At 50.7% G+C, this 25,910-nt stretch overlaps 1 protein-coding gene across 3 annotated transcripts; it reads left to right on the top strand.

Annotated features, from left to right (window-relative positions):
• Nucleotides 1-9,615: 9,615 nt before the first annotated feature.
• Nucleotides 9,616-18,237, top strand: NDRG2 (NDRG family member 2). Of its 3 annotated transcripts, none has more exons than XM_075532433.1 (17): nt 9,616-9,689; nt 11,236-11,295; nt 11,982-12,062; nt 12,373-12,414; nt 12,735-12,840; nt 13,051-13,171; nt 13,411-13,473; nt 14,360-14,420; nt 14,621-14,707; nt 14,931-14,987; nt 15,165-15,268; nt 15,798-15,842; nt 16,327-16,378; nt 16,628-16,675; nt 16,923-16,958; nt 17,112-17,163; nt 17,498-18,237. In XM_075532433.1, exons 3-17 carry the CDS (start codon nt 11,988-11,990, stop codon nt 17,662-17,664), a joined length of 1,116 nt encoding a protein of 371 aa, XP_075388548.1. In that variant the 5' UTR covers nt 9,616-9,689; nt 11,236-11,295; nt 11,982-11,987; the 3' UTR covers nt 17,665-18,237. The 3 variants fall into 3 exon arrangements, with proteins under 3 accessions (XP_075388548.1, XP_075388550.1, XP_075388549.1); XM_075532434.1 differs by lacking the exon at nt 9,616-9,689 and adding an exon at nt 10,237-10,311; XM_075532435.1 differs by lacking the exon at nt 12,373-12,414.
• Nucleotides 18,238-25,910: the final 7,673 nt, after the last annotated feature.

The following is a 25,910-nucleotide window of genomic DNA, read 5'->3' on the forward strand; positions in this document are numbered from 1 at the left end:
GAATTAGAGTGGGGAGGAGATGAGTCAGTCAGGGTGTGATGTAGTACCGATGAAGAATACAGCTTTCCCCAAGATCCTGAATGCTTCCTCCCCGCCAACTACCATGATCTGAATTCTACCTTGCAGGACTGGATAGGGCAGAGGTTATACACTGGTGCATATGGGAGCTGGAGGCACAGGGAATCCAGGGTGGATGATAGCTTCAGGACCAGGGGTGTGAGGGGCGATGCTGGGAGAGTAGAGGGTGAGTGGGTTGGAAAGGGGGAACCAATTACAAGGATCTACATGTGACCTCCTCCCTGGGGGACAGACAACAGAGAAGGGGGTGAAGGGAGATGCCAGATAGGGCAAGATATGACAAAATAATAATTTATAAATTATCAAGGGCTCATGAGGGAAGGGAAAGCGGGGAGGGAGGGAAAAAAAGAGGACCTGATGCAAAGGGCTTAAGTGGAGAGAAAATGCTTTGAAAATGATTAGGGCAAAGAATGTACGGATGTGCTTTATACAATTGATGTATGTATATGTATGGATTGTGATAAGAGTTGTATGAGCCCCTAATAAAAATTAAAAAAAAAAGAATTAGAGTGAATTATTGTAAATTTAACCAGATACTTTCTTCAGTTGCAGCTGCTGTGTCAGGTGTGATTTCATTGCTTGAGACAATGAACACATCTCCAGGTGCCTGGTATGCAGCCATTGATGTGAACTTTCTTTTCTGTTTCAAGACCAGCAATAAACCTTTGCCATCATAATTTAAGGGTATATAAGCTCTCCAGCACTACGTCATAATTTAGACTTCATGGATTTTTGTGGACTTTCCCTTCCACAAAATATCACATTGATCCATTACATTGATGACTTTATGCTGATTTGATTGAGTAAGGAAGAACTATCAATGACTCTAAGCTTATTAATAAAACATATGTATGATAGAGAAGGGGAAGTTAACCCCACAAAAAGTCGCCACCTTCATATTAGTGAGATTTCGAGGGGTTTAGGGCCATGCCAAAGTATTTCTACTAAAGTGAATGATAAGTTATTGCATCTTGTCTGCCTTACAAAAAGTAAGTACCATGCCTGGTGCGCCTCATGTGGGTGTGCTAATCCAACCTTAACCAAGGTTAATCAAGGTTAATTAACCAAGTGACTAAAAAAGCTTCTAGTGTTGAGGGGGCCTAGAACAGGCACAGGCTACCATGCAAGCGACTCTGGCACTTGGGCCATTGGATGCAGGTGATTCAATTGTGTTTGCAGCGTCAGTAGCAGATAGAGATGCAGTTTAGATGCACTTTGGCAGGCCCCCATTGGTAAATGACAGCATAGATCCTTAAGATTTTGCATTACAGCCATGCCAGTGCCTGCAGATAATTACTCTCCTTTTCAGAAAGAGCTTCTGGCTTGTTACTGGGCCTTAGAAGAGATTGGAAGGCTAACCACGGGCCACTAAGTTATCATGCAACCTGAGCATATCATCATGAATTGTGTGTTGCCTGATCCACAACATCATAAAGTTGGATGTGCACAGCCACACTCCATTAACAAATGACGTGTGGCAATCGACCCATGCTCATGGAATTCACTGGTCTTCTGCCTGATGCATGTCCTGCATCATTCTGAAGCAGCTGGCCTGATAGAATGATGGAATGGCCTTCTAATGATACAACTAAGGTGCAAGCTAGGTGGCAATACCTTGCAGGGCTGTGGGGAATGTTCTCCAGGAGACTATATATGTTCCAATAGCTTGAATTCATGGGTTCAGGAACCAAGGGGGTGGAAATGGCACTACAATTATTAACTCTCATAATCCATTTACAACATTTTTATTCCTGCCTCTACAACCCTCTGCTCTTCAGATCTGGAGGTCTTAGTTCCAAAGGGCGAAATAATTGCACTGAAAGACACACGCTGATTCCATTGAAACAAAAGCTACGAATGATCTCCAGGCACTTTGGGCTCCTCTCTATTGGGTGTTGTGATTGATCCTGATTACCAAGGGGAAATCAAATTGATATTACCTAAGGGAAGTAAAGAAGACTAGATCTGAGATCCAGAAGATTTTATAAGGCAACTCCTGTGATTAAAGTCAGTTCCAGCATGACGACAAATGGTCCAGACTCCAGGAATGAAGGTTTGGGTCATCCCACTAGCTAAAGAATCACAATCAGTCAAGGTGCTTGCTGAAAGTAAAGGGAATGTGAAATGGCAGAAGAAAACCAAAACAAACTCAGTGGGATGAGTGGATGCTGGCTCATAGTAACCCTATAGGACAGGGCAGAACTGCCCTGTGTTGCTAAAGGTGGTACAAGAAGGTAGTTCTAAATATGGGCTATGGCCACATACTTAGTTGCAGAAATGAGGACTATAATTGCTATGAGTATTTCCTCCTGTATGTATGCATCCACCAATAGTCAAAAAGGACATTTCAAGGTCTATCTTGCAGTATAAGGAGGTACCCCCCCCAAAAAAAAAAAAAACAAAACGGAATTGGTCTGGGTGGAGCAGAGCTTTCGCAGTATGCATTTTTCCCATTAGGCGAGCATTGAGCAACCCACTCTGAGTTAGTGCATCCAGCGTCGTCGCCTGGGAAGGTTCTCCCTGGTCACAGTGAATTTTTTTGTAAAAGCAGTTTCGCTCGAACCTCATCTTTTGTAATGGCTGATTTAAGAGAAGAGTGTGCTGCTGTGAAATTTTGTTTCTTGCTTGGGAAAAATGCTGCAGAAACAGTTGTGATGTTAACACAGCTTACAAGGACTGTGCTATGGGAAAAACTCAAGTGTACGCATGGTTTTCCTGTTTTAAAAGAGGTGAAATGTCTACTGATGTCAAACCTCATTCTGGATGTCTGTCAACTTCTTGAATGGACAAAAATGTCAACTTGTAGTGCATTTGGAGTTCATTCCACCAGGTCAGAAGGTTAATCAAGCTTTCTATTTAGAGGTTCTGAAAAGATTGTGTAACAGTGTGCAACAAAAGGGCCTGATTTGTGGCAGACAGGGGACTGGTTTTGCCACCATAACAATGCACCTGTTCAAGCAGCTATTTCAGTGCACAAAAAATAGCATGCCTCTCTTGCCCCACACATTGACTCACCTGACCTTGCTTCATGTGATGTTTTGTTTCCAGGAATGCAGAGGGACATGAAAGGACAGTGGTTTGACAACACAGAAGAGGTGAAGGAAAAAATGAGGGAGGTGCCGTCAGCCATCCAAACATATGAGTTTGAAAAATGTTTCAAAGAATGGAATCACAGATTTGAAAAATGTATTAAATGTAATGGAGAATTCTTTGAAAGGTGATAAGGTTGTTTTCTAAAATAAATTTAAATACATAGCCTTGAAAAAAATTATGGGCTTTTTTTGGGAGGACGTACCCCCTTATACAATGCTGTCTGTATTACCATAAGGGCTATATGCACTCAGGAAACCCAGTTAGAAATATTGTTATTAACATTTACACTAAAGCTAATTCTACCAACTTCTTTGATTTGAAATGCCAAATATGCAATCATGATACAATGATAAATAAATTAAAAAATAAAACTGGGCACAAAGAAGTAGGGAAATAAGTTGGAAAGCACTGTGGACTTGGTAATAAAAGCAAAGTTGTCAATTGCATGATAGAGTTGTGCAGGAACAAGGGCATTTCACTGCACATACACTCATCAACAACATAAGTAATGGCAGCACACACAGATCTTATTAGATGGAAAACACAAGAATCAAGTTGACTGTCTGTGGGAAGAGACTGTGGAGAAACTCCACATCAGGTTAGAAGCTGAGTGTGGGACAATCAATTGCTCATCTGTAAGTTCAGATTGAAGCTGGAGAAGATCCAATCAAGTCCACGAGAGACAAACTATGACATTTGAAGGATATCCCACCTGAAGTTAGAAGATATTTTAAGAACAGATTTGACACATTGAACACCGAGAGAAGACCTGATGCACTGTGGCATGGCATCAAAGAACACCCTACAAAGCAAGAAGGTCAGAGAAGGCAAAAGTCATGAAAAAATGAGACAGAGAAGATCAAAGTGGATGTCAGAAGAGACTCTGAAACCTGTTCTTTTTCTTTTGAAACCTGTCCTTTAATGTAGAGCAGCTAAACCAATGGAAGCCATGATGAAATAAAAGAGCTGGAAAGAAACGTTTCAAAGGGCAGCTCAGGAAGACGAAGTGAAGTATAATAATGACCTGTGCAAAACCCTGGAGCTAGAAGGTCACAAAGAAGAACATGCGGAGCATATCTTACGCTGAAAGAACTGAAGAAACATTCAAGCCTCGAATCGCAATATTTAAAAAAGTATATGGACAAAATAATTAACGATGCAGGAAGTATCAAAGAAGATGGGAGGAATTCATGGAGTCACTGAATCAAAAATAACTGACATACAACCATTTCAAGAGGTAGCATACGATCAAGAACCAATGGCATTGAAGGAGGAAGTCCAAGCTGCATTGAAGGCATTAGGGAAAAAAAACAAACCTCTAGGAATCGAGAGACTACCAATAGAAATATTTCAAAAAGTTACTGAAGCCCTGGAAGCACTCAGTCACCTGCCAAGAAGTTTTCAAGATAGCTACCTGGAAAATTGATGGGAAGAGGTCCATATTGTATCCATTCCAAAGAAAGGTGATGCAGCAGAATGTGACAATTATTGAGCAGTACTTTGAATATATCACATGCAATACATTTTTGCCGGAGATCATTAAAAAATGCTTGCAACAACAAATGTACATATGTGCTTGACACAATGGATGGATTGTGATAAGAGTTGTACGAGCCCCCAATAGAATGATTTTTTAAAAATGCTTGCAACAGTAAATAGGGAGCTGCAGGAAGTTTTAGCTGGATTCCGAAGAAGATGTGGAACATGGGATATCACCGCTGGTGTCAGATGGATCTTGGTTGAAAGCAGAATACATGAAAGATATTTACTTATGCTTTATTGACTATGCAAAAGCATTTGGCTGTGTGGGTGACAACAAACTACAGACAACATTGAGAAGAGTGGGGATTCCAGAGACTTCATCGTGTTCGTGGGGAACCTGGACCTGGGCCAGGAAAGGGGCACTCTTTCAAACAGAACAAGGAAATAGCGCATGGCTTCAATCAGGAAAGGTGTGTATCAGGTTGTATCTTCCCACCATACCTATTCAATTTGTATTCTGAACAAATAATCCAGTAAATTGGACAAAATGGAAAAAATGTAACATTAAGATCAGAGGAACGCTTATTAACAATCGGCAAAATGCAAATGACACACCCTTGTTTACTGAAAGTGAGGAGGACTGGAAATATTTGCTGAGGAAGATAAAGGATTGCAACCTTCAATATGAACTACAATTCAATGTAAATAAAATTAAAATTCTCAAAAGTGAACGAATAGGTAACACTGTGATAACCTGAGAAAAGATTGAAATTGTTAAGGATTTCATCTTGCTTGGATCTGCAATCGGTGCTCGTGGAAAAATAGGAGTATTATAACAAAGTGTGGTGAAGAAATCAGCTGGTGCTCAGTTATCAGAAAGAACAGTGTGCAAGAGTCTTAAGGTTTATCTTAAAACAAGCTTCCATCTAAGTGAGGTGTTAGCTAAGTCCGCATGCAATAAGCACACCGGTCTGTGTGATCCAATGAATATAAATAATCAAATTCAGGAACAGAGGAGGAAACATTAGAGCTAAAGTTCTGAGCACCTGGTTTGCAGAAAGTTATGGAGGACAGCAAAAGCCTAAAATCCATTTGCAGCCTGTCCACAGGGATTAAGCCTCCAGTGAGTCATCTCTGACCACTGACAGGGATGTGAGCAGCCTGTGACCAGACAGAGCGCATTGGAAAGTGGGCATTTGCAGAGGTAGTTAGGTTAAAGTTTAACTCCTTATCATTTGTTCTCCCTTTTGACCCATTTCCATTTTTTCCAAGTTTTTATTACTTATTACTCTTGTTGACTGAGGTTTTAGGTTTCATTTTGTTCTAGTTGCTGAGATTTTGTTTCGTATGTTTTTCTTTCTATTCTGGGTAGTGCTTTAGTCTGCCGTACCATAGGGTTGCTCTGCGTCCGAATCAACTCCATGGCACCTACGTTTGCTCATTTAAGACATGTACTATGTAGATTGGGTTAATAAGTTTCTGGTTGTATGTGTGTTGCTTGCATTATGTTGGGCACAAGTATGACTTCTTAATTGTCTTCATTTGAAGTTTATGGATGGTGTAAGGAGCTGCGTACAGGTGCCAAGTTGACAAGAGGTCAACTTCGCTGGGCCAGGGTTCTTTGTGGGTTGACAGGTAAATCCTAGTATTCCCCTTTGAAAAGAACTCTTCAAGGATGTGGTCCGATTCTTCTTTTTCGGTTTTATGGGCGTGATCTACTTCTGATACAAGGGGACACTGTAAGACAGTTTGCTTGAAAAATAAAAAGAAGAAAGTTTGCTTGCTTATTACTGGGTCTGGATCCTACGCCTGGTTAGTCATTTTTGGACTTGAGCCAGCAGCCTCAGTACTACCTGCTGATCTTGGGATTCATCAGCAGCTTGCCATCTTACCTGCTGACTGAGTTCATTGACCTCTGCAGCCAGAAGCCTGTTTCTGACTGCTGATCATGGAGTCAACGGCCCTACAACAAAGAAACCTACAGCTTGACATATGACCCACAGGCTTGGAACTTGCCTGCCTCTACAACTGTGTGAGCCATTTTCTTGATATAAACTTATCGTTATATATACTGTATCTTTATACATAAACTTATCTTTATATGTATTTATATACTTTATAAAGCATATTTCTATATACTTTATCTTTGTGTAGGTGGTAGTTACATAATCCTGTGTCAACTGGAGGATATTAGGAGTGAAGGGTGGAGTCTAGCCTATCAATCAGGTCACAGCTTAATGCCTCCTGTGGGTGTGGCCTTCTCATGAGGATTCTGGGAACTTCCTCTCTTTCTCCCTAGAGGTGGGCCACACTCTCTCTTTGCTCCACCTTGTTGTTGAGGAGACACCCTCAGAAAGCTAGTGGAGCCACATGGAGACCTGAGCCAGCACTGAGAAGCTTCCACCCGACTGGATCCCCAAGACTCCCCAAACACCAGCCTGTGATTTTCCTGTATTTGGCATCATTGCATGTGATTGCATGAGTCTAAAGAGGAATTTATAGACTAGTATCAGACATATTGGCTAATGTCAGACTTACAGATTTTATCTGGAGTGGAATGGATCTGGGTGGGGATTTGAATCGAAATATATATTGTTTGCTAGCTGAGTGGTATTCCTCATCTGTGCAGTGGGAACACTAAACTACCTTCCATAATTGGGAGATAATACACAGAGAGCATCTTGTACACAGTAGCTCATATTCAATTGCTCAAAATAATTTGTGTCTTTCTATAATTTGTGTGCCTCCAAACTTCCTCAAATGTCTCTGAACTTCTTTGTATGTGCTCAGCCTAGACAGAAAGTCCCTTCTACTCAAATACCTCATGGCTCCATTCTCTTTTTCTCCTCTGAATTCTAGGAAGATAACAGTGCTGGGACCTGAGACCTCCTAGGGTAAGGGTTTCTGAATTACTGACGAAGAGCTGGTGTCTATATGCATATAGAGCATTGATCATAAATTGAGGAAAGAATAGACCCTGCACCTATAGCTACCACTATATCTATAGTTGATGTGATTCTCAGAAATTGGTACAGACCTGTTTGGAAGTATTGCTGAGTCTACACTTTGTTGTCAGGTGCTCTCATTCAGGAGACAGTGACTCCACCATATGGGCCGAACACAATCATCTGAGCTCTCACTTGAGAAGGGCCAGAAACGGCTGCTACCATACCAACTTAATGTTCAAACAACTATACATTATAGATACATATATATACATATACATATATACTTTTTCTTGACCTTCTTTGTCTCTCAACATCTTGATCATTAGCTCCAGAGAGGGCTGGATGAAACCTCACACTTCTTTTAAATCCCTCCAGTCGTCTACACAGTGAGAATATTAAAAATGCACATAGCAGAGACTTAAAAACACTGCCTAGTGGAAAATCTTGCTTGAATCTGCATCAGGCCTGGGGGAAGCTGAGCCACTTACACTCAGGCCAGGAACTCCCCTAATAAGGAGAAACACTACCTTACAGTAGAATCAGCCTCATTTCTGCCAGCATTAGGCTGGGACCCCTAGACCTAGTAGAAAAACAGAGCCCAGTGGAAATTTTCCACCTCCTCCTTGCCCAGGCCCCTTCTAGGCCCCTTATCAGGTTCCCCCTGAGTCATTCTGACCCAGAGACTAATTTAGATGCTGGAACCTCCAGGTCTCTGTCCCTCCCCCCTCTAAGTAGTATTTCTTTGGACACAACAGAGAGGGCAAGGCTACAGGCAAAGGTTGTCTAGGTTTTCTTTCTTCCACATACCCCCCACCCTCCACTCCACCCCTTCCAGACGCCATCATCAAGTAGATTCTGACTCAAAGGGACCTTGTAAAAGCTCTCTTCCTTCCTCTGTATCTTTGCTGTTCTCCTAATCCCAGTGGCTTTTTCCCTGTGCAGGAGAGTGTTAAATTGGGTTCCAGAGGCAAGAGGGAACTAGGTGAGGAGCCAAGATTTCTTGCTTCCAGGGAAATAGTCATGGAGGGAGTAGAGGAAAGCAACAGAGGGAAAACTCTGGATGCTCCAAATTAGGGAGTTTCTGAGGCCCTTTAGAATTGGAGGAGTTGAAGGCTGAGTTTGATCTGACCAGCTCTCCCCTTTGGGTCACCTCCTCTCTCTTAGCCCCCCTTCTTTCCAGTAGACCCTGCCAAGTGGGGAAGAAAGGGGTATTGATGTTTGCTGGATGGGGGAGGGTTTCGGGTGGTGGTTCCCAGGCAGGGGGGAAAGGGCAATTTGGGGGTCTTTGGGGGGGCAGTCTGTGCAGGCGTTGCAGTTGGCAGCTCCAGTTCCATTAGCCATTGTTTCCAACTGGCCTCATGCCCGGCCCCCGAAATGGCAACTTAGGAACCAGGACGAAGGGGGGAGGGGTTGGTAGTTGGGGGCCCTGTGAGGAGTGTGTCCTGGTGGGTGATGGGGGTGGTAGGTAGTGGTGGTGGACAGGGATAGGTTAGGGGGGCACTTTAATCTGACATCCTTTTTACCTAGGGCAACTTTGAATGTCCTTGGTCGCATCAATCAATCAATTCCACGGGGCTTTCCCCCAACCCCCAGGAGGGACATAAGGGTTGAGGACAGTGGGGTGGCAAACCACCCAGGACCTGAGATACGCCGCGTCCCGAGACACCATCGCCTGGGTTTTGCGATTCTGCCAGGCTGAGCCGGACCTGCCCTCCTTTCCTGGGCCGGACTGGGAGGGGTTAGTGCCAAAACCACAGGGTCTCTTGGGTTCCAGCCCGGAACACTGCGTCCTCCCCGAGCCCCCACTACACCCTGCGTGGCTAACACCGCCCCCACGCCTGTTTACCCAGGAGTCAAAGTCCTTGGGGGTCCCTGGGCGCTCTTCACCCCCCCAACACTTGGGGCCTTGACCCTAGAGTCCCCGTTGGGCATCCTCTTCCCCTCTCCTCCCCCGCCCCCGCTTGAGCTCTCCCTCTATTTATAGCGCCCCCCCCAGCTCCCGCCCCCTCCCTCCCCCCCACCCCGCCTTGTTTTCCAACTTCTCTGGGAGCAGCGGGAGAGCAGGCGTCCCGACGCAGAAGGTCGAAGGTATTGGGATCCTGGGCGCCCCGGTCCGAGCTCCCAAGCCCTCGAGGACCCTTCCCCGGCCCCCCGCACACCTGTCCCTCCCAGCGGGCGAGCCCCCTGCCTCCTGGGCCGCGACCCCCGGCCCTCCTCCGCCGCCGCCTCCTCCTCCCTTAACCCAGCTCTGTTTCCGGGCGGGCGGAGTGGAAATCGTGGGGCGCTCTCCCTTCGGGCTGTTTCCCCACCCCTGCGCCTCTCCCCCGGCGCCCCGGACGAGGGAAGCCGCGAGCGCGCGGCCCCCAGGTCCAGGGCTCCGCCGCAGGCGGCGCGGAGAGCGGGCGCGGGGGTCCCCCGCAGGGTTGAGGCACCCCGGGTCCCCCTGCAGCGCCCCGATGGGGGATGGGGGGTGTTGTGGGGCGCCCGAGCGCAGCCTGCAAAGCACCCAGCAGTTTGTTTGCTTGCAGTCCCCTCCTTCCCCCGGCACCGCCCCTCCCGGAGCGGCCGGCCGCCCGGGCGGGGTGGCGGGGGCGTGTTTACCGGGGGGCCGGGGCGGGCCGGGGGCGGGTCTGCGGGGAGCCCGAGCCGGGGCGGGCCGCTGGCCGGGGAGTCAAAGGCAAGTGAAGGTGGCCGCGGCCGGCGGCAGCAGGTAGGGGGAGGGGCGGCGAGGGGCCGCGGGGCCTGCGTGGCGCCGGCGGGGCGCGGGTCGCTGCATCGCGGTGGGTCCCCGGGGCTGACGGTTGGCGGGCCGGGGCCCGCAGGGAGCCGGCGCTCGGCTGCTGCGCGCACAAAGGCGGAGGCTCGGCGGGCGGCGGAGGGGTTTGGGGCAGGCGCAAGGTTGGGTCCAGCGTCCAGCGTGCGGGGCGCGCGGTGCCCAGCGCGCGAGGCTGGCGATCGGTCCCCAAGCCGACGGGCAGTTGTGTCCAGACTCGTAGGGACCGGGGCGGTGCCACCGTCCCACCCATCTCTTCCGAACGGCTGGCTCTTGGCCACCACGGCCCCCCGGGGAAGGCTAGGAGGAGATTGTGGGACTGTGTGTCCCCCGCCCCCTTTCTCCACTTGCGGAACCTAGACAGACACTAGACTGGGTGGAGAGGCGAAGACACGCGGTTTTCTGGTTTGTTTTTAAATGGTGGAGGGAAACCGTCATGCCTCATCTCACTCAGGAGCTGTCAAACATCTTGCGGGGTGGGGTGGGGGTGGGGGTGGGGATCTCCTCGCCCTTTTTCTAGTCTGCAAAGAGGAAACCGAGGCAGGACGCATGACTGACTGGTCACGGGGGTAGTGGCGGAGTGTAGGGGCTAGAATCCAGAAGTTCTGGCACAAGCCGACCTCTTTCCTCCACACCAGCAGTCCCTTCTCTCCACCCCTGCTCTCGGCCTGCAAGCCCTTCGGGCCCAGGATTGATTTTAGAGGAAGCCCAGGGCGCTGTGTTCTCTGGCCTCAGGTGGCAGAGACTGAGGAGGGTTAGTGACCCGGGGAGGGGAGTTTGGGCCTGGGCTAAGGCTCTCTGTCCCTAAAAGGTCCAGGCTCTGGCCCTCATGTCATTCACCTCATCGCTGTGTATCCACAGACCCCAGAGCCAGGAGAACCTTGAACTCTAACCCTACATCGCCCAGCCAGTAGGAGACTAGTAAGTGGCCCCACCCCCTGGGTTGTGGGCTCCTGCCTCTGTGGGTGGGCACAGGTGTCCGGCTCATCACCAGCCCCACTAATGTGGAATGACTGCTAATTTATTTGCAGCCAGAAGGGAGAGCTTTGGGAGGAAGGGGTTGTGGTAGGTTGGAGAGAGGCGATCCCTCACTCCTGTGTCATGTTGTTCTGGTCCTTTGTGCCCCCTTCCCCTTTGAACTGCTGACCTTGGGACTTTAGCTGAAGGTGACAGTCAATTGCCATCTCTGTTCCTTGGTCTCTTTGCATTAACCAGTCCTGGAACCTCAAGATTCACCCTCTCCCTAACTAGGAGTGTGGGGTGGCCCCTAAATATAGCCGGGAAACCTGAGCTGCCCTCTTGCGGCGCCCTGGGGTTTCCATCCAGGATGGGTGTGTTGCGGGGGCAGCCTGGGTCCGTGGGGCAATCTCGACAGCCTTAGTGTCCTGACTCCATGCCCTCAGCTCCTCCTCCCACTCCGTCTGGAAATGGAGTAGTGGCAGGGGCGGGGAGGCAGGAAGGGTACTGTATGTTCCCTGGGGTCCCTCCTGGGTCCCTCTGTCCCCTCCACTGGCTGAAAGAAGGAGCCAGACATTCCCAGAGATGTGAGGGTGGTGGGTGTGGAGACAACCTCCCACAGCCTTGTTTCTTCCGCCTGCCCCTGCCAGGCCACCATGGCGGAGCTGCAGGACGTGCAGATCACTGAGGAGAAGCCCCTGTTGCCAGGGCAGACGCCGGCCCTGGCCAAAGTTAGTGGACACCCTTTGACACCCTGGGCATCCTTCCAGACCCCCAAGCATCTCCTTCACCGCCTGCCTGCCAGCGTCCACTGACTTCATTCTAACCCACACCACTTCTTTCTCCACCTCTGCCCACGCCTCTCTCCCAACCCACTGCCATCGCCAGGCCAGGCCCCTATCCTGTCACTACACTAACCTTCATCCTCTCCCTGTCTCTTTTTGTCACCTGCCTTCTCTCTGGTCTTTCTTTATCTGTGTTTGTCTCTCCATCTGCGACTCCGTTCTGTGGTTGTGCGTTTCCATGTCTGTGTGTCTCCAGGAGGCTGAGTTAGCTGCCCGAATCCTCCTGGACCAGGGACAGGTAACAGTTTGGGGTAATCCCAGGGTGATGGGGGCGGGGGGGGTTCCCTACCTGGCTCTTTTTCTTCTCATCGCTTCTTTTCTGGGGATCTTTCCCTACTTTACTTCCCGCTCCTTGTTGCTTTCTTTTCTGTTCCTGGAATTCCTTGATGCTCCCTGCTCCTCCTCCATCGAATGCATGGTCCACACTCACCTTTTCCTAAGCTCCTTCTTCCTCCCTCCCACCCTCCCTCTCTGAATCTCACACAGCCCTTTCTCCTGACCTGAAAAAGGTCTCTCTCAGCTTGGCTTCACCCCTGACAGTAACCCCTCTTCCTGTAGACTCACTCAGTGGAGACACCTTACGGCTCAGTCAATTTTACTGTCTATGGCACCCCCAAGCCCAAACGCCCAGCGATACTCACCTACCACGACGTGGGACTCAACTGTAAGAGGCTTCACTCCCCGCCCCCCACTCCTTTCTGGGGAGAGGTTGGGGAGTGGGGAAGGCTAAAAGCCCAGTGTGCGGGTAGGGGCTCAGCAAGGAGAAGCCCCTTCCTATTCTGACCCTGGCAGGAGAAAAAGAGGTTGGGTTTCGACTCAGGGGACATTCTTCCCTGCCTGACTCTACTGTTGAGATGACGTGGGTTTTCTTTAGATAAGACCTGCTTCCAGCCGCTGTTTCAATTTGGGGATATGCAGGAAATCATTCAGAACTTCGTGCGGGTTCATGTGGATGCCCCTGGAATGGAAGAGGGGGCTCCTGTGTTCCCTTTGGGGTGAGAATTAGGTCCTTATCCTGTCACTAGACCTTGAGGCTCAGGGTCGGTGTAGGGAAGGTTGAGTCAGGAGAGGAGGGCAGAGGGGAGGATGATTTGGGAAGAAAATGAGCAGGGCATTTTGAGGTGGGAGGAGTGGGGACTGGTATATATATATGTATATAAACACACACACACACACACACACACCATTTTTCTCAGGTTGATATATATATACACACCATTTTTCTCTTCCCCAGGTATCAGTACCCATCTCTGGACCAGCTTGCAGACATGATCCCTTGCATCCTACAATACTTAAAGTGAGATGCCTGGCGACCCTGCCACACCAGAGTGGACCACCCAACCCAAGGAGACCACTAGAATTTCTGTGCCCAACGTAGTTCGAGGGCTAGATCTGGTCTCTGGTCTAGATATGACTCTCCTCCTAATATGTCAGTACAGTCACGGTCATGCTTGGCCTGACTTCAGGCTGAGGAGGGACTTCTTTTATCAGGAAGCTAGGGAGCCAAAGGAAGGGGTGACATAATACCTGAGGAACTGGATAGACTTGTCTGACCCCCTACATCCCTCACACACTTGGAGAACTGGGCACCCAGTGTGAGGGAGAGCTGGAGGAGGAAGGAAAAACCACAGGAAGTTTCCTGGGTATGCAGAGGAAGGGGGGCCCTGATGCCCCCCAGGCTCTGGCATGGCTCTCCCTAGGGACCATCGCCCTGGACTGCTCTGGTTTACTTCTTTGCCCTTTCTCCTGTGATCCCTGCTTCCCCTAAATAGCTGTGTCCTCTTGTACATCTGGCTTAAACTTCCCCTTTTCCCATTACTCAAGAGGAACCAGGAACTAAGACAGAGCAAGTTGAACTAGCTCCTGAAAACTGAGAAGGGCAAAGAGCCATGTAGGGAAAGAGTGTGTCTGGGGTGGGTGGGTGGGTGGGTGTTACAGTTCACTATGCTGCCTCTCTATGAGGCAACTGGGGATCGATTTGAGGGATCCACACTGACTGCCACTGCCCATCATTAGCTCCTGGGCAGCTTCTTTCTTCAGTGTTCCCCAAAGGAAGGGGATTTTTTTCTTCTTCTTTGTGACCATGGCCTTGGGAGTGAGGGGGAAGAGTTTGATGAGACTGGGCTGTGGGAGGTCTTGGACACCGGGGCCCCTTAGACATGCATTTCTTCCCCCCCTCACAGTTTCTCTACCATAATCGGAGTTGGTGTGGGAGCTGGAGCCTACATCCTGTCACGATATGCTGTAAGAAATAGAAATAAAAACGCGCAAGAGAGGGACAGAAGGGTTCGGGTTCATGGCGGGCTGATGACGAGTGTTGTTTACAAATGTGTATTTGGGAAGGGGTGGGGGTTTTGAAGAAGGGGAGGTAGGCCCTAGAGGAGTCCAAGAGCGGCTGGAACTCAGGCTCTACCTCTCTCTGGTTTGCCTTCCTCTGCCTTCAGCTGACCCACCCAGACACAGTGGAGGGCCTGGTCCTCATCAACATTGATCCCAATGCCAAGGGCTGGATGGATTGGGCAGCCCACAAGGTTTGGGGGGGCCTATGTGCTGAGATCCAGGGCGGGGGGTTGCCCATGTACTGGTCCAATTGGAGCTCCATCGGCATAACTAAATGGCCTCCAAACTTCAAGGAGAGGGTGGCATGGCAGGGAATTGAAGCTGTGTCAGTAGACTCACTGAGATGGGGCTGGTGACTCTTCCGGGTCTCTCCTTCCCATAATGCCCTGAGTCATGTCTTACCCACCCTCATAGTTAACCGGCCTCACCTCTTCCATTCCGGAGATGATCCTCGGACATCTCTTCAGCCAGGTATGTAGCTGTGGAGCTGAAGGGAGTGGAGGGGATCAGCAGGGACATGCGTACTTGGGTGGGGTACTACCCTAAGGGGGGCAGAATCTGAAGAAGAAAGGAGGCTTGCAGCATTTCATCCAGCGTCTGCGGGCTTCTCTTTTCACCCCTAATTTTCCTCCCTCTTCTTGGCATTAGGAAGAACTGTCTGGCAATTCTGAGTTGGTACAAAAGTATCGAAATATTGTCACGCATGCACCCAACCTGGAGAACATTGAACTGTATTGGAATAGCTACAACAAGTGAGTGGACAGTGTGTGTGTGTGTGTGTGTGTGTGTGTGAGAGAGAGAGAGAGAGAGAGAGAGAGAGAGAGAGAGAGAGAGAGAGAGAGAGAGAGAGAGAGAGAGAAAATATGGATTATGAAGAAACAGTAACTGGGGACCAGATGGAAGCACAGAGAAGAAAGTCAAGGAAGTACTGATGTGCGAGGAGGGCGGGGTTTAGTGTCCAGTGGAGTAGCTACAGGTCAGACTCAGTGGGAACAGTTGTGAGGGCAGTCCCCTTTCTCTTGCTTTTGTCCTTTGGATTTTTGTATTACCAGAAGTAAGATGACCCCCTGTCCCATGATCTTCCAACCCTCTTACTGCCCTCTGTTCAGGATGGCAGTGACTACAGGCCCTGCCAGCCGTCTCCCCTTACCCCCCATTGTTAGTCATCAATATGGGACCATTATTTTAGGGAGAGAGAGACTCTCATGGGGAAGATAGCTTTGATCTTGATGGATAACACTGCTGGCCTAAACGTCTGCTCCTTTTTAAATTCCTCTCTAGCCGCCGAGACCTGAACTTTGAGCGTGGAGGGGATGTCACCCTCAAGTAAGACTTTAAAAGATCAACTTGTTCCTCAACTCCCTGGCTCTTTCCTAGGAGGTTAGACTCTTACAAGAATGAAGGAGAGTTTCGTTAGGGATTTCATTGTCATTTCTCATCCCATCCTGTTTAGCATATCGCAACCCCTAAATCGTACCCCCTCCCCTCCTTTAAATCTTCTGGGTGGGCTCAGTATGATTCAGGAGCATCTAACGGCTTCCTCGCTGTAGCTGCTGTTGGCATAGGGGTTATGTGTTGGACTGCTAACCGCAGGGTCAGCAGTTCAAAACAACCAGCCACCCAGCAGGAGAGAGATAGACGTCTCTACTCCCATGTTACTGTCTTGGAAACTCACAAGGGGAAGTTCTACCTGTCCTGTTTACTCAGTGGTAGTGAGTCTGGAGTTTTGGACTGTGGGGAGAGGTGGGTGATGTAGTACCAGATATCAGGATCAGGGGCTCACTGCCTTCTCTCCGACACTGTGCTCCAGGTGTCCTGTGATGCTGGTGGTAGGAGACCAAGCACCTCACGAAGATGCCGTGGTCAGTAGGGATGTTTGCGGTGGGGAAGGGCGGGTGAGAATTCCGAGTGTGGTGGTCAAGGGCAGCTTGCCAAGGGGAAAGCTCTGTTTGGAAGAGGAGGAGTCACTGAGTAGTGGAGAGCTTGATTCCGGGCAGGGGAGTAGGTGGCAGGCAATGGGCACTGAAAAAGAGTCTAGGCCCCTGGATCCCTGGGAGGTGAGGGGCTGCAGGGCGTGTGACCCCACTCATTCAGCCTCTTCCTGACTCTAGGTGGAATGCAACTCAAAACTGGACCCCACTCAGACCTCTTTCCTCAAGGTCAGTAATCCTACTCCATGCCAAGCCCGCCTGCTGCCCCTGGTCCTCAGCCATATATTCCTTCTGGATTCAGCTTTCAGGCCTCTGCATGGGAGGGAGTCGGGTGTATGAAGGAAAAAAAACCCAACAAACACAACCTAAAGGCCTGGAGTGAGGGAGCTGGGGAAGAGAGACCCTGTCCTACCCCTGTGCCTGGCTCATGTCTTACATGTGTGTCATCCTTTCTGGGTGGCTCTTTGCTGACCAGATGGCTGACTCTGGAGGTCAACCCCAGTTGACTCAGGTGAGTACCTCTGCTGCCTGTTGGATGGGATATTGTGGGCTGGAATTCTGCCCCTTTACCTCAACACCCCCTGCCTACATGTGCCATGACCTTGGGCTCCAGCTTACCCTCTGATTCCATCTCGCTGAACTTCCTCTTCTTGCACTTGCACAGCCTGGCAAGCTGACTGAAGCCTTCAAGTATTTCCTGCAAGGCATGGGCTACAGTGAGTATTTGTGTGTGTGTGTGTGTGTGTGTGTGTGTGTGTGTGTGTGTGTGTGCGCGCGCGCGCGTGCGTGCGTGCGTGTGTATGTATGTGTGTGTGGCTATTGTGAAGATGAGAGATTGTTGCAGAGTTGCTGTACAAGGAGGAGGGATGGGAACTGAGGGGTTGGACCTTGTTAAGCCGATCCTTGGATTCTCCAACATCTACAGAGTCAAGCTCATTGACATCCTGGCCCTAGTTACAACTCTCGCTCCACCCCAGCACCCTGCTCTGAGTTGCCAGCCTCCTTCCCCACCTCCGCTCTGACTGACTGTCTCCCCTTCTGTCTCCACAGTGGCCTCTTCCTGCATGACTCGCCTGTCCCGGTCGCGCACCGCCTCCCTGACCAGTGCGGCGTCCATCGATGGCAACCGCTCCCGCTCTCGCACCCTGTCCCAGAGCAGCGAGTCTGGGACTCTCCCTTCAGGGCCTCCAGGGCACACCATGGAGGTCTCCTGCTGAAGGACCCTTGTTGCCCGGGTGTGGGACCCAACCCTCCCCTCCCTCAGAACTAACCTGGGAGGTGCCCGAGGGCACTGGGCCAGAGCGAGCAAGGGAAGACGGGCAGATCACTGCAGGGAGACAACTTTGATCTTTGATTGCTACCCTAACCTTGATCTCTAACCTGTGATCCCCTCTCCCCCCAGCTCCTGGGAGAGAGATCCTATTTCGTACAGATCCAGGCTCCTAAATTGCACCCCTCTGGCATTCTGGTGTACGTGAAGAGGGAGCACCCCCCTCCCTATTCCTGGTGTCCTTAGGTGATGGACGAGAGGCTGTTGTCCTTGTCCATGGTGCCTCCATCACACTCTCCCTACCTAGCTCTATTTGCAAAGGGGAAAGGCTTGGGTCTAGGGCTCTATTCACCCAAGTTAATGTGGCTTCTTATTAACCCTTAGCCTTCTGAAGGGAGTGGGTCTGAGTGCGTGTGCACCAGGGGGAGGCTTGATATTGGGGTAGTGGCCCTTGAGCAGTGACAGAAGAGCATTCAGTCTAGAAAAAGGAAGTTGGACTCAGCGGGTGGGCAAAGGAACAATACAGGGGATGGGGGTGGTGGTGGGGAGGCCTGGAGGTAGGCCACTAGAAAGGGGCCTGGGGCCTTTGGCTGCACTAACTTTGGTAGCTGTCAGTGTGTGTCTAGTGTGGGGTGGGGGAGGGAGCCAAGCTTGGGCCTGGCTGCTTGGGGCTTGGCATAGGGACAGGAAGGGCTGCCCTGGGGCTCTGACCACACTGTGATATGTGTGGAGGGTGCCCTCCCGTCTCCCACAACTCCTGCTGTAACAATAAACTGTAGAGGAAGCTGAGCACCGTGCGCATGTCTGCATCTTGCCCCTTCCGTTGTTCCTCATTCTGACCCAATTCTCCCTTTCTCTTCTTAAAGTGATAGAAGCCAAAAGACATTTGATTCCGCATAAACACTTCATAAAATGTGACCGTGTTGTCACTGGTCCCTGTTGTAATAGAATGGCATTGCCCTTGGCCCTGATTTTCAAGCCAACAGTTTCAAGCTCAGGCAAGGGGAGATACTCAGATCTGAGAAGACTTCCTTATCTGTTTACAGGTCATTATGTAACACCATGGGATATGCGAGATTCTGCCAATGTCATTGTCTTAAGAGGATGGAATACAGAAAACAGACTCAAGTGGCCCTGGTGGCCCACCTTGCTGCAGGAGCCTCCCAGGGTTCATCTAGGCTTTGGATGATTCCACTTCATGCACCTCATACAGTTGCTGTAGGCTTGGGCTACTCACAGTCCCCTCCTCTCTGAAGACTCAGGAGGGTCATGGCCATAAGGATTTCCCCTTGGGAATTCCTGCTTCCCACGTGGGACACAATATACCAGGGAGCTAATTAGAATATTTTTTTCTGAGAGGCTTTCAACAAATATGAACACTTATTAAGATTTCAAGTCAGTTGCAGGCTGGCAGCCTGGGCTTTGAGGCGCAACCATAAAGATGAAATGGCAATGTGTGGCTTCGTTGGCGGGGGGACTGTGGACAGAATAGTCCTGAGGTCACTGGCCAGACTGGTTGATGGCAACTCCCCAGGCAATTACCCCCTTTCTTCAGCGAGGCTGTGCTGGGGGGTGGCCAGAGCAGACCCCCTGATGGACAGGGCAGTGGGGCAGGGAGTGCATGTGTGGTCGCCCGCAGGACTAAGTCCATTTTAAATGTAGTAGGCAGGGATCACAGGCAAGGTAGGGGTGACCGACAGTGGTGACTACCAGGGTGATGGAGGAATTGGATGGTTACCTAAACCAGAGTGACCACGCACAGGGCAGGCAGCAAAGAGTGCTTAAACACCACCGTAAAGAAAACCAGGCCTCCTGAGAACCACTGGGGCCGAACCCGAGGACAAGACAAAGAAGTACAATCTTGTCCGGCAGTAGCTGTTGTGGGTTATGGTCGGGGAGACGGAGATTTGTTGCGCAATTGCCTGCATGGAGAACACCCTAGCAGGGCCATCTTCAGAAATGGGAACACATTGCATTTAGGTGTCCCATCAGTGAGTGTGTGTAGATTTATCCAGCAGGTAGGTGTGTGAGATGCACGGTCACTGTGTGTACTGTCGTCTCTCCGCATCGCCAATCTGAGGGAGAGAGGGGACCTGTGCTTGGAGGGAGGTTGAAGGGGCTGCTTGTCCTTGACTGACCTCCCCATTTTGTGTCTAGCCTCTGGGGATACAGTGCCTCCCTGTGGTTGACCTGGAGGAACCTCTCCAGTTCCAGCTCCTTCCCTACCTTTTCTGGGGTTCTGCCCATGACCTGGGTAGGAAGGCCATAAGGTCACGGCCTGCTGCCTCTGCCAGTAGGACCAGAGCTCAGAGGCTTAGAGGAGGGAGTTGTGGTTGGCTTCCCAGACCTTGAACTACCAACTCCTTTTTGTCCCTGCATAAGCCTTAGGACCCATGTTGCTACCTTCCCTCTCTTTCTCAAGGAGTGTGGGAGTTTCCCAGACTGAAGGGACCCGCCCTGAAGAGGCTCAGCGGGAAGGAGACTGACAGCAGAGGCTGCAGGACTGGAGCCCTGGCTGCAAGTGTGTTTGTGGAATCGGAGGTGAGGGCGGCTCTCAGGGGTGCCCCGTGCAGCAGGGCGACTGCAGCGCAGGGATGCAGGAACACAGGCGAGGACGCCTCTCCCGCTTAGGGGGACCTGCTGGGCTGCTGGTAAAAGTCCGGTGGTTCAAGTCTCCCCAGAGACGTCTCAGAAGCCCGGTGATACACTTCGGAAAAATTAGCCCTGGGAAACCCTTTGGAGCATAGCTATATCCTCCGACACACACGGGTCTCCAGGGACAGGAACGGACTCCGTGGCCACGGGTGGGTGGCTTCTCATGGTCAGGGGACATGTTGTATGTGATGGGAGATGGTGCCCGAGATAATGTAATGTTTGTAGCTTCTTTGCGCACACACGTCAACATTTTCCCCAAATTGGGTAAAAAAATACTTCTACGAAAGCATGGAAAATAAAAACACAGATGTGACACCATTGTTCCTGGGCACACCCTCCATCCAGGTCGATACACTCAGGAAGGCCGTGTTTTCACATCTCTACTGCTCTCTGAAGAATCCTGTGCTCTTGGACCCCGAATCAAACTCCACCTGTGTCCCTTTTCAGCATCTTTTGCCTTTGAAGAACAGAAGTTGGAAGGGTGAAGATCGGCTTTAGTGTGGATGGGGAAGCCTTCCCAGTGGAATGCTCACAGGCCAGCCCTTGCCCTCCTCAAAGAATGGGCAGGTGTGTATGTGCAGATGATGGGGGAGCAAATCTCCAGTGCATCTTTTCTGGCCTTGGCTCACCATTTCAAGATTCCTACCACTTCTTCATAACCAGCCCCCATGGTTGTCCTGTCATCTTTGAGGAAATCTGTCGAGGTGACAACCCCCCTTCGGGAAAAATCAGTTGGCCAAACGGTCATAGTTGATCTCTCTGCCTTGAATGTAACGGGCTGAGCGGTTCCCCTGGGAAGGTGCTGTTTGGACTGAGCCTTTATTTAAAGGCTCACTAATAAGAACAAGACGAGATGATTACTGAGAGAACTTGTCTGAAATGATCCCCAGAGCAGATACATGTTTAAACACAGTCTGCTTGGAATAAACCCATGGATGTATAAACTGGGATCCCAGCAGCAATATATTTTTACTTACCCTAGTAATTAAAATAGAATGCATTCTTTATCCTGAGACAATCTAAATTAAACAAATATGGTAACAGAATAATTTAAATTTAAAAAACTTCCACACATTAAGTAGCTAGCACAGGGACTAGGGTGTCCATTACACATGCTCAGAGGTTCAAGCTTCCGGCCAGGAAGGGGTGGTATACCTAGTTGGGTGTTACACCTGGATTGGTCCATCTGGGCCAGGTGAATTTAATTCAGCCAATGGGGTTAACCAGTACCATCGACCACGCCTCCCAACCGGGGCACTGAAAAGCCAGAAGTTTGTTCTGGTGCTCTTTGCCAGCGGCGCTGACACACAGTGCAGCGTCTGGGCTTCGACCCGAGTGGCCGGGCCTTGGTCCCGTGCATTTGTGCCATTTCTATCCTCTAGAAACTCATTTGGATCACAAACCAGGCTTCAGCGTGAATTCTTTCTCTTGCGAAGCCAAGGACTGAGACATCTGTCCCACATGGGAGCTCTAGCACACTGGTGCCATGACTCGGAAATACAAGGCCGAGGAAACAGCGGCTCAGCTGGACTCGAAAACTGCACTGCTCGCGGTTTGGGAAGGACGCCAGCCTTGATTTATCCCACCGTGAAAGTCACTGTAACCTGTTCTTTGGTTCCACCCGTAATGTACTGCTGAAGCCCCATCCCTCCATGTCTGTATTTCAATCTGTGCTCCCTGTTTTTAGGAGAGGCTGCGGATCTGCCTTTCTGTGTTTCCCGGGGCTTTCGTGCACTCCCCAGCCTAGATTCCTGGGATGGGATGGGATGGGAACTCTGCCTTTTTTCTCTTCAGTCATCCGCTTTGCGTCCCGGCCAGCTAGATAGCCGTGTGCACGCATAAACCTTGTTGGTCTCTGCAGGGCTCTGGATTCAGTGGCTTGCCCCCCACCCCCAGTCCACCAAACCTTGTGTGGAGGCTTCCATTTTCCAAGCCATGTGACTCTCCGCTCCCCAGCAAGATAGCGCTGCCCAGTGGCAGCTGTTATTTTAGTTGTGGGACAACTGAGCATGCGACACTGGCCAAGATGCCGCCCACCGCTCCAAGTACATGGTGGGGGCGGGGGTGGTGAGGGGAGTAGTGGGACTTAGTGGGCTGACTGCCCTGCCCTGGAGGAGAGCCTGGCCTAGCCCTGTGCTCACTCCCCTCCCTCCCTCCCTTTTGTTCTCTCCTGGTTTTACAAACAAGCCGCTCAGTCCTGCAAGGTGTTCACTTTAGCATTTGCCAGCAGGCTGGTTTGGGTTCTTTTCCGACTGGCTGGCATTCAGGAGCCAAGCCCCTAGCAACTGCTAACTTTCGTCTCCAAAAGCCTTTCAGCAGTACCACCTTTAGCACATTTTGGGTCCAGAGATCCCAATTTCCCTAAAATGTTCCCTGACCAATCGTTTCTGCCCTTCATCGGTTCGAGAGCCCTCTCCAGCCAGTGGTCCTATTTGAAAGCTGTTAGGAGGCGACTTCAAGCAGGGGTCTCCCCTTTGGAGGTTGGTGAATTACTCGTGCTAGAAGTCCCCTGTGTGGGCCCTGGAGGGTCCCCCAAGCCAGTGGCCAATGCTTGCTGTCTAGAAGACAGTCGGGGCCCAGTTTGCCGGCAAAGACTGGGGTCCCTGGCTCCTCCCTCAGGCAGGGGCACCTGCTCGAGGCCACAGTTTCACGGCACCCTAGAGGTGTGCACTGACGCGGCTTTACTGGCCTTGAGGCATCGACCTCCCAGGAATGTTTTGTTGTGTTTTCTAAATGAGATTCAGTAGTTCTGAGACACAGGGACAATAGGAAACAGGAGGTTCAGGAGGAGAGAAGGAAGGACATCAGACACACCCAAGTGTTGGCTGCACTTGCTAACTGCCCGTCAACTGCCTCCCAGGGTTCCCAGACTCATGACCAAAGTGCCAAGTGCTACGTGGGTTGGGAACCGGGCTACTGGGCACAGAACTTCCGGAGCCAGAATAGGCCCGCCCAAGGGCCATGCTATCCCGGCACGCAAGCTGGCCACCAGTGCGTCCCTTGTCCTATGGCAGAGACCCCAGAGGGAGGGCACCCGCAGGCCAGGTGAGCATCTGCTCAATGAAGACTGGCCCGGTCTGGCCAGTGAAGCTGTTGTACCCAGACCGCTCAGAAGTGGAGCATACACACCAGCACCCCTGAGAACGTTTGGAGGTGTTTCTCTGCCACCTCAGGACAGACAGGGGCTCCACAGAAAGCCTGCCTCAGGTCCACCACAGCCTTTAAGGCAGTGAAAGCTTTTACCCTGTGCCTGGGTGTACAGTGAACAAACACCCATGCCAGTCAGGCCTAAGATTCCCTCTTTCTAAACTTCCCGTGACACGAACCCCCACCTCCAAGGGCACTGCCATCTCACAACCCCTATCTCACCTAAACTCCATCTGTTTGTTTCTTCCAGGAGTTCTCAGGGTATCAATGTCTCTGAACCCAGTGTGCCAGATTCAGGACCATCAGCTCCTGGACCACCCAACTTTGTCTATTGTGGGCCCTGAGTGGACAACCTCGTCCAAAAGAGTAGGAAGGGTGTGGGCCCAAAGCCCCACTGCCCCTTTTTGCCAGCAAGAAGCAGCTAGAGATATCGTCGCCCAGTACCCCAACGAGTTGGGTCCAGACCTCTTCAGGGGGGAAATGTTAGGTAGCTAGCATTGGGACTGGGGTGTCCATTACACATACTCAGAGGTTTGAGCTTCCGGCCAGGAAGGCGTGGTACACCTAGGGGGGCGTGACTCCTGGATTGGCCCATCTGGGCCAGGTGAATTTAATTCAGCCAATGGGATTAACCAGTCTCATCAACCACGCCTCCCAACGGCCCTCGGAAGCACCAGACGCTTGTTCTGGCGCTCTCTCTCCCAGCAGATCCGACACAGTGCAGCGCGTCTGGGCTTCAGCCCGAGTGGCCGGGCCTTGGTCCCGAACATTTGTGCCATTTCTGTCCTCTAGAAACTCACTTGGATCGCAAACTGACTTCAGTGTGAATTCTTTCTCGTGCGAAGCCAAGGACAGAGGGATCTCTCCCGCGAGAGAGACCTCACAATATCTTTTAAGCAACCCCATATCACAATCCCAGCTTGTGGCAATGGGTCCTATCCGACACAGTGTGCTCCCATACCCCAGCCCACTGGCATTCTGTCCGTTTTCACTGTGCTGGATCAGACCTAAGCCAGGAGCAGCGGCTGTTTTGTACTGAGAGGGGGCAAGACACTCCCAAAGTGCCCTTCAGGGTAGTGGCGCACATTCTACCCCAGAGCTCATGGGGAGTTCCTGGGAGTATCTTCCTGCCTGTCTCCTGCCCTTAGGTGTCGGCCTCTGGCTGACTTCTCCTCCTGCTCTGCATATTCCCTAAGTGTGGGAATAAGAGTTTGATGCTATCTCAATGTCCTTGTCTCCCAAATCCTAACCCTGCATATACAAATCACACCCTCTACAGGTCAGCAAAGGCGCACAAGCCAAAACTCCAAGAACAACTTATACAAATCACACCCTCCACAGGTCAGCAAAGGCACACAAGCCAAAACTCCAAGAACAACGGAAACTGCCTGCAATTGCATTGATTCTGATTCAGTGATTTTAGAGGACCGGCAGAACTGCCTTCGGAGGTTTCAAATTCCTGACCCTGCGGTTAGTAGCTCAATGCACAACCGAATATGCTGCCAGGAAAGGGGTGTGTGTGTGTGTGTGTGTGTGTGTGTGTTTATGTGTGTGTTGGGGGGCATCGATTTCAAAGAAAATTGTTTTGGTGGTACCTATGGACAGCTGGCTTTGAGGAGGAGGGCCTTTGAAGGTCTCCCCTTGGTCTTTCCCCCTGTTAAGTAGCAGTCTTTAAATGCCTCTGTGGAGAGGAGAATGAATGGGAGGTGGGGAACGGGGATTGAGATTGAGGAGCCTTGAAGGTTGTTCCACATGAAACCTTCTTGTGACTACTTGGACTAGCTTCCCTTCCTCTCCCTTTCCCCAGTCTGCACGTCTTCTGTCCCACTTCACCCTGCCAGCTGACTTCATTTACAACGTATCTTTCCCTTGAGTCAGGCTCACTCCTAAATCAGCTTCTAGAGGCACCACACCCAACTACCTCAGCACTCCTCCTGGGCAGAGATTTCCAGGCCTGTTCTGATTCCAGTCCTCCTTGTTTGAATCCCATTCTGAAACCCCATTCTCTGCCCCAGTACAGCCTTCACTGGGTTCTTGCTGTGGATTCATGTCCTTAGAAAGTGATCGGCAGATTGTCTTTTTTATTTGATCCCGAGTTTGCCCCTTCTCTATTATCTCCACGGAGCCACCCCCAGCATGAACACTGAGAGTCAAAAGAAAGCTGGGTCGGGGCTGGTGGGCAGGACACCTGTATTGAGAAGCCAAGTGTCTGCGGCTGCAAGCAGAGCAGGCTACAGGGATGCCGGGCTCCTGGCTGGAGAAAGGCGCCAAGGGCAGGAATCAGCAGGTGTGCATGATCTCAAGGTAAACCTGCATCACATTCATACCTTCAGTGCTGAGAGAATCAGCGACCGAGGGGCCTAACGCAGAGCCCTGCCATCTCAAGTACTT

The sequence above is a fragment of the Tenrec ecaudatus genome, chromosome 14 (assembly GCF_050624435.1).
Source record: "Tenrec ecaudatus isolate mTenEca1 chromosome 14, mTenEca1.hap1, whole genome shotgun sequence".
In the NCBI taxonomy this organism is placed as follows: Eukaryota; Metazoa; Chordata; class Mammalia; order Afrosoricida; family Tenrecidae; genus Tenrec; species Tenrec ecaudatus.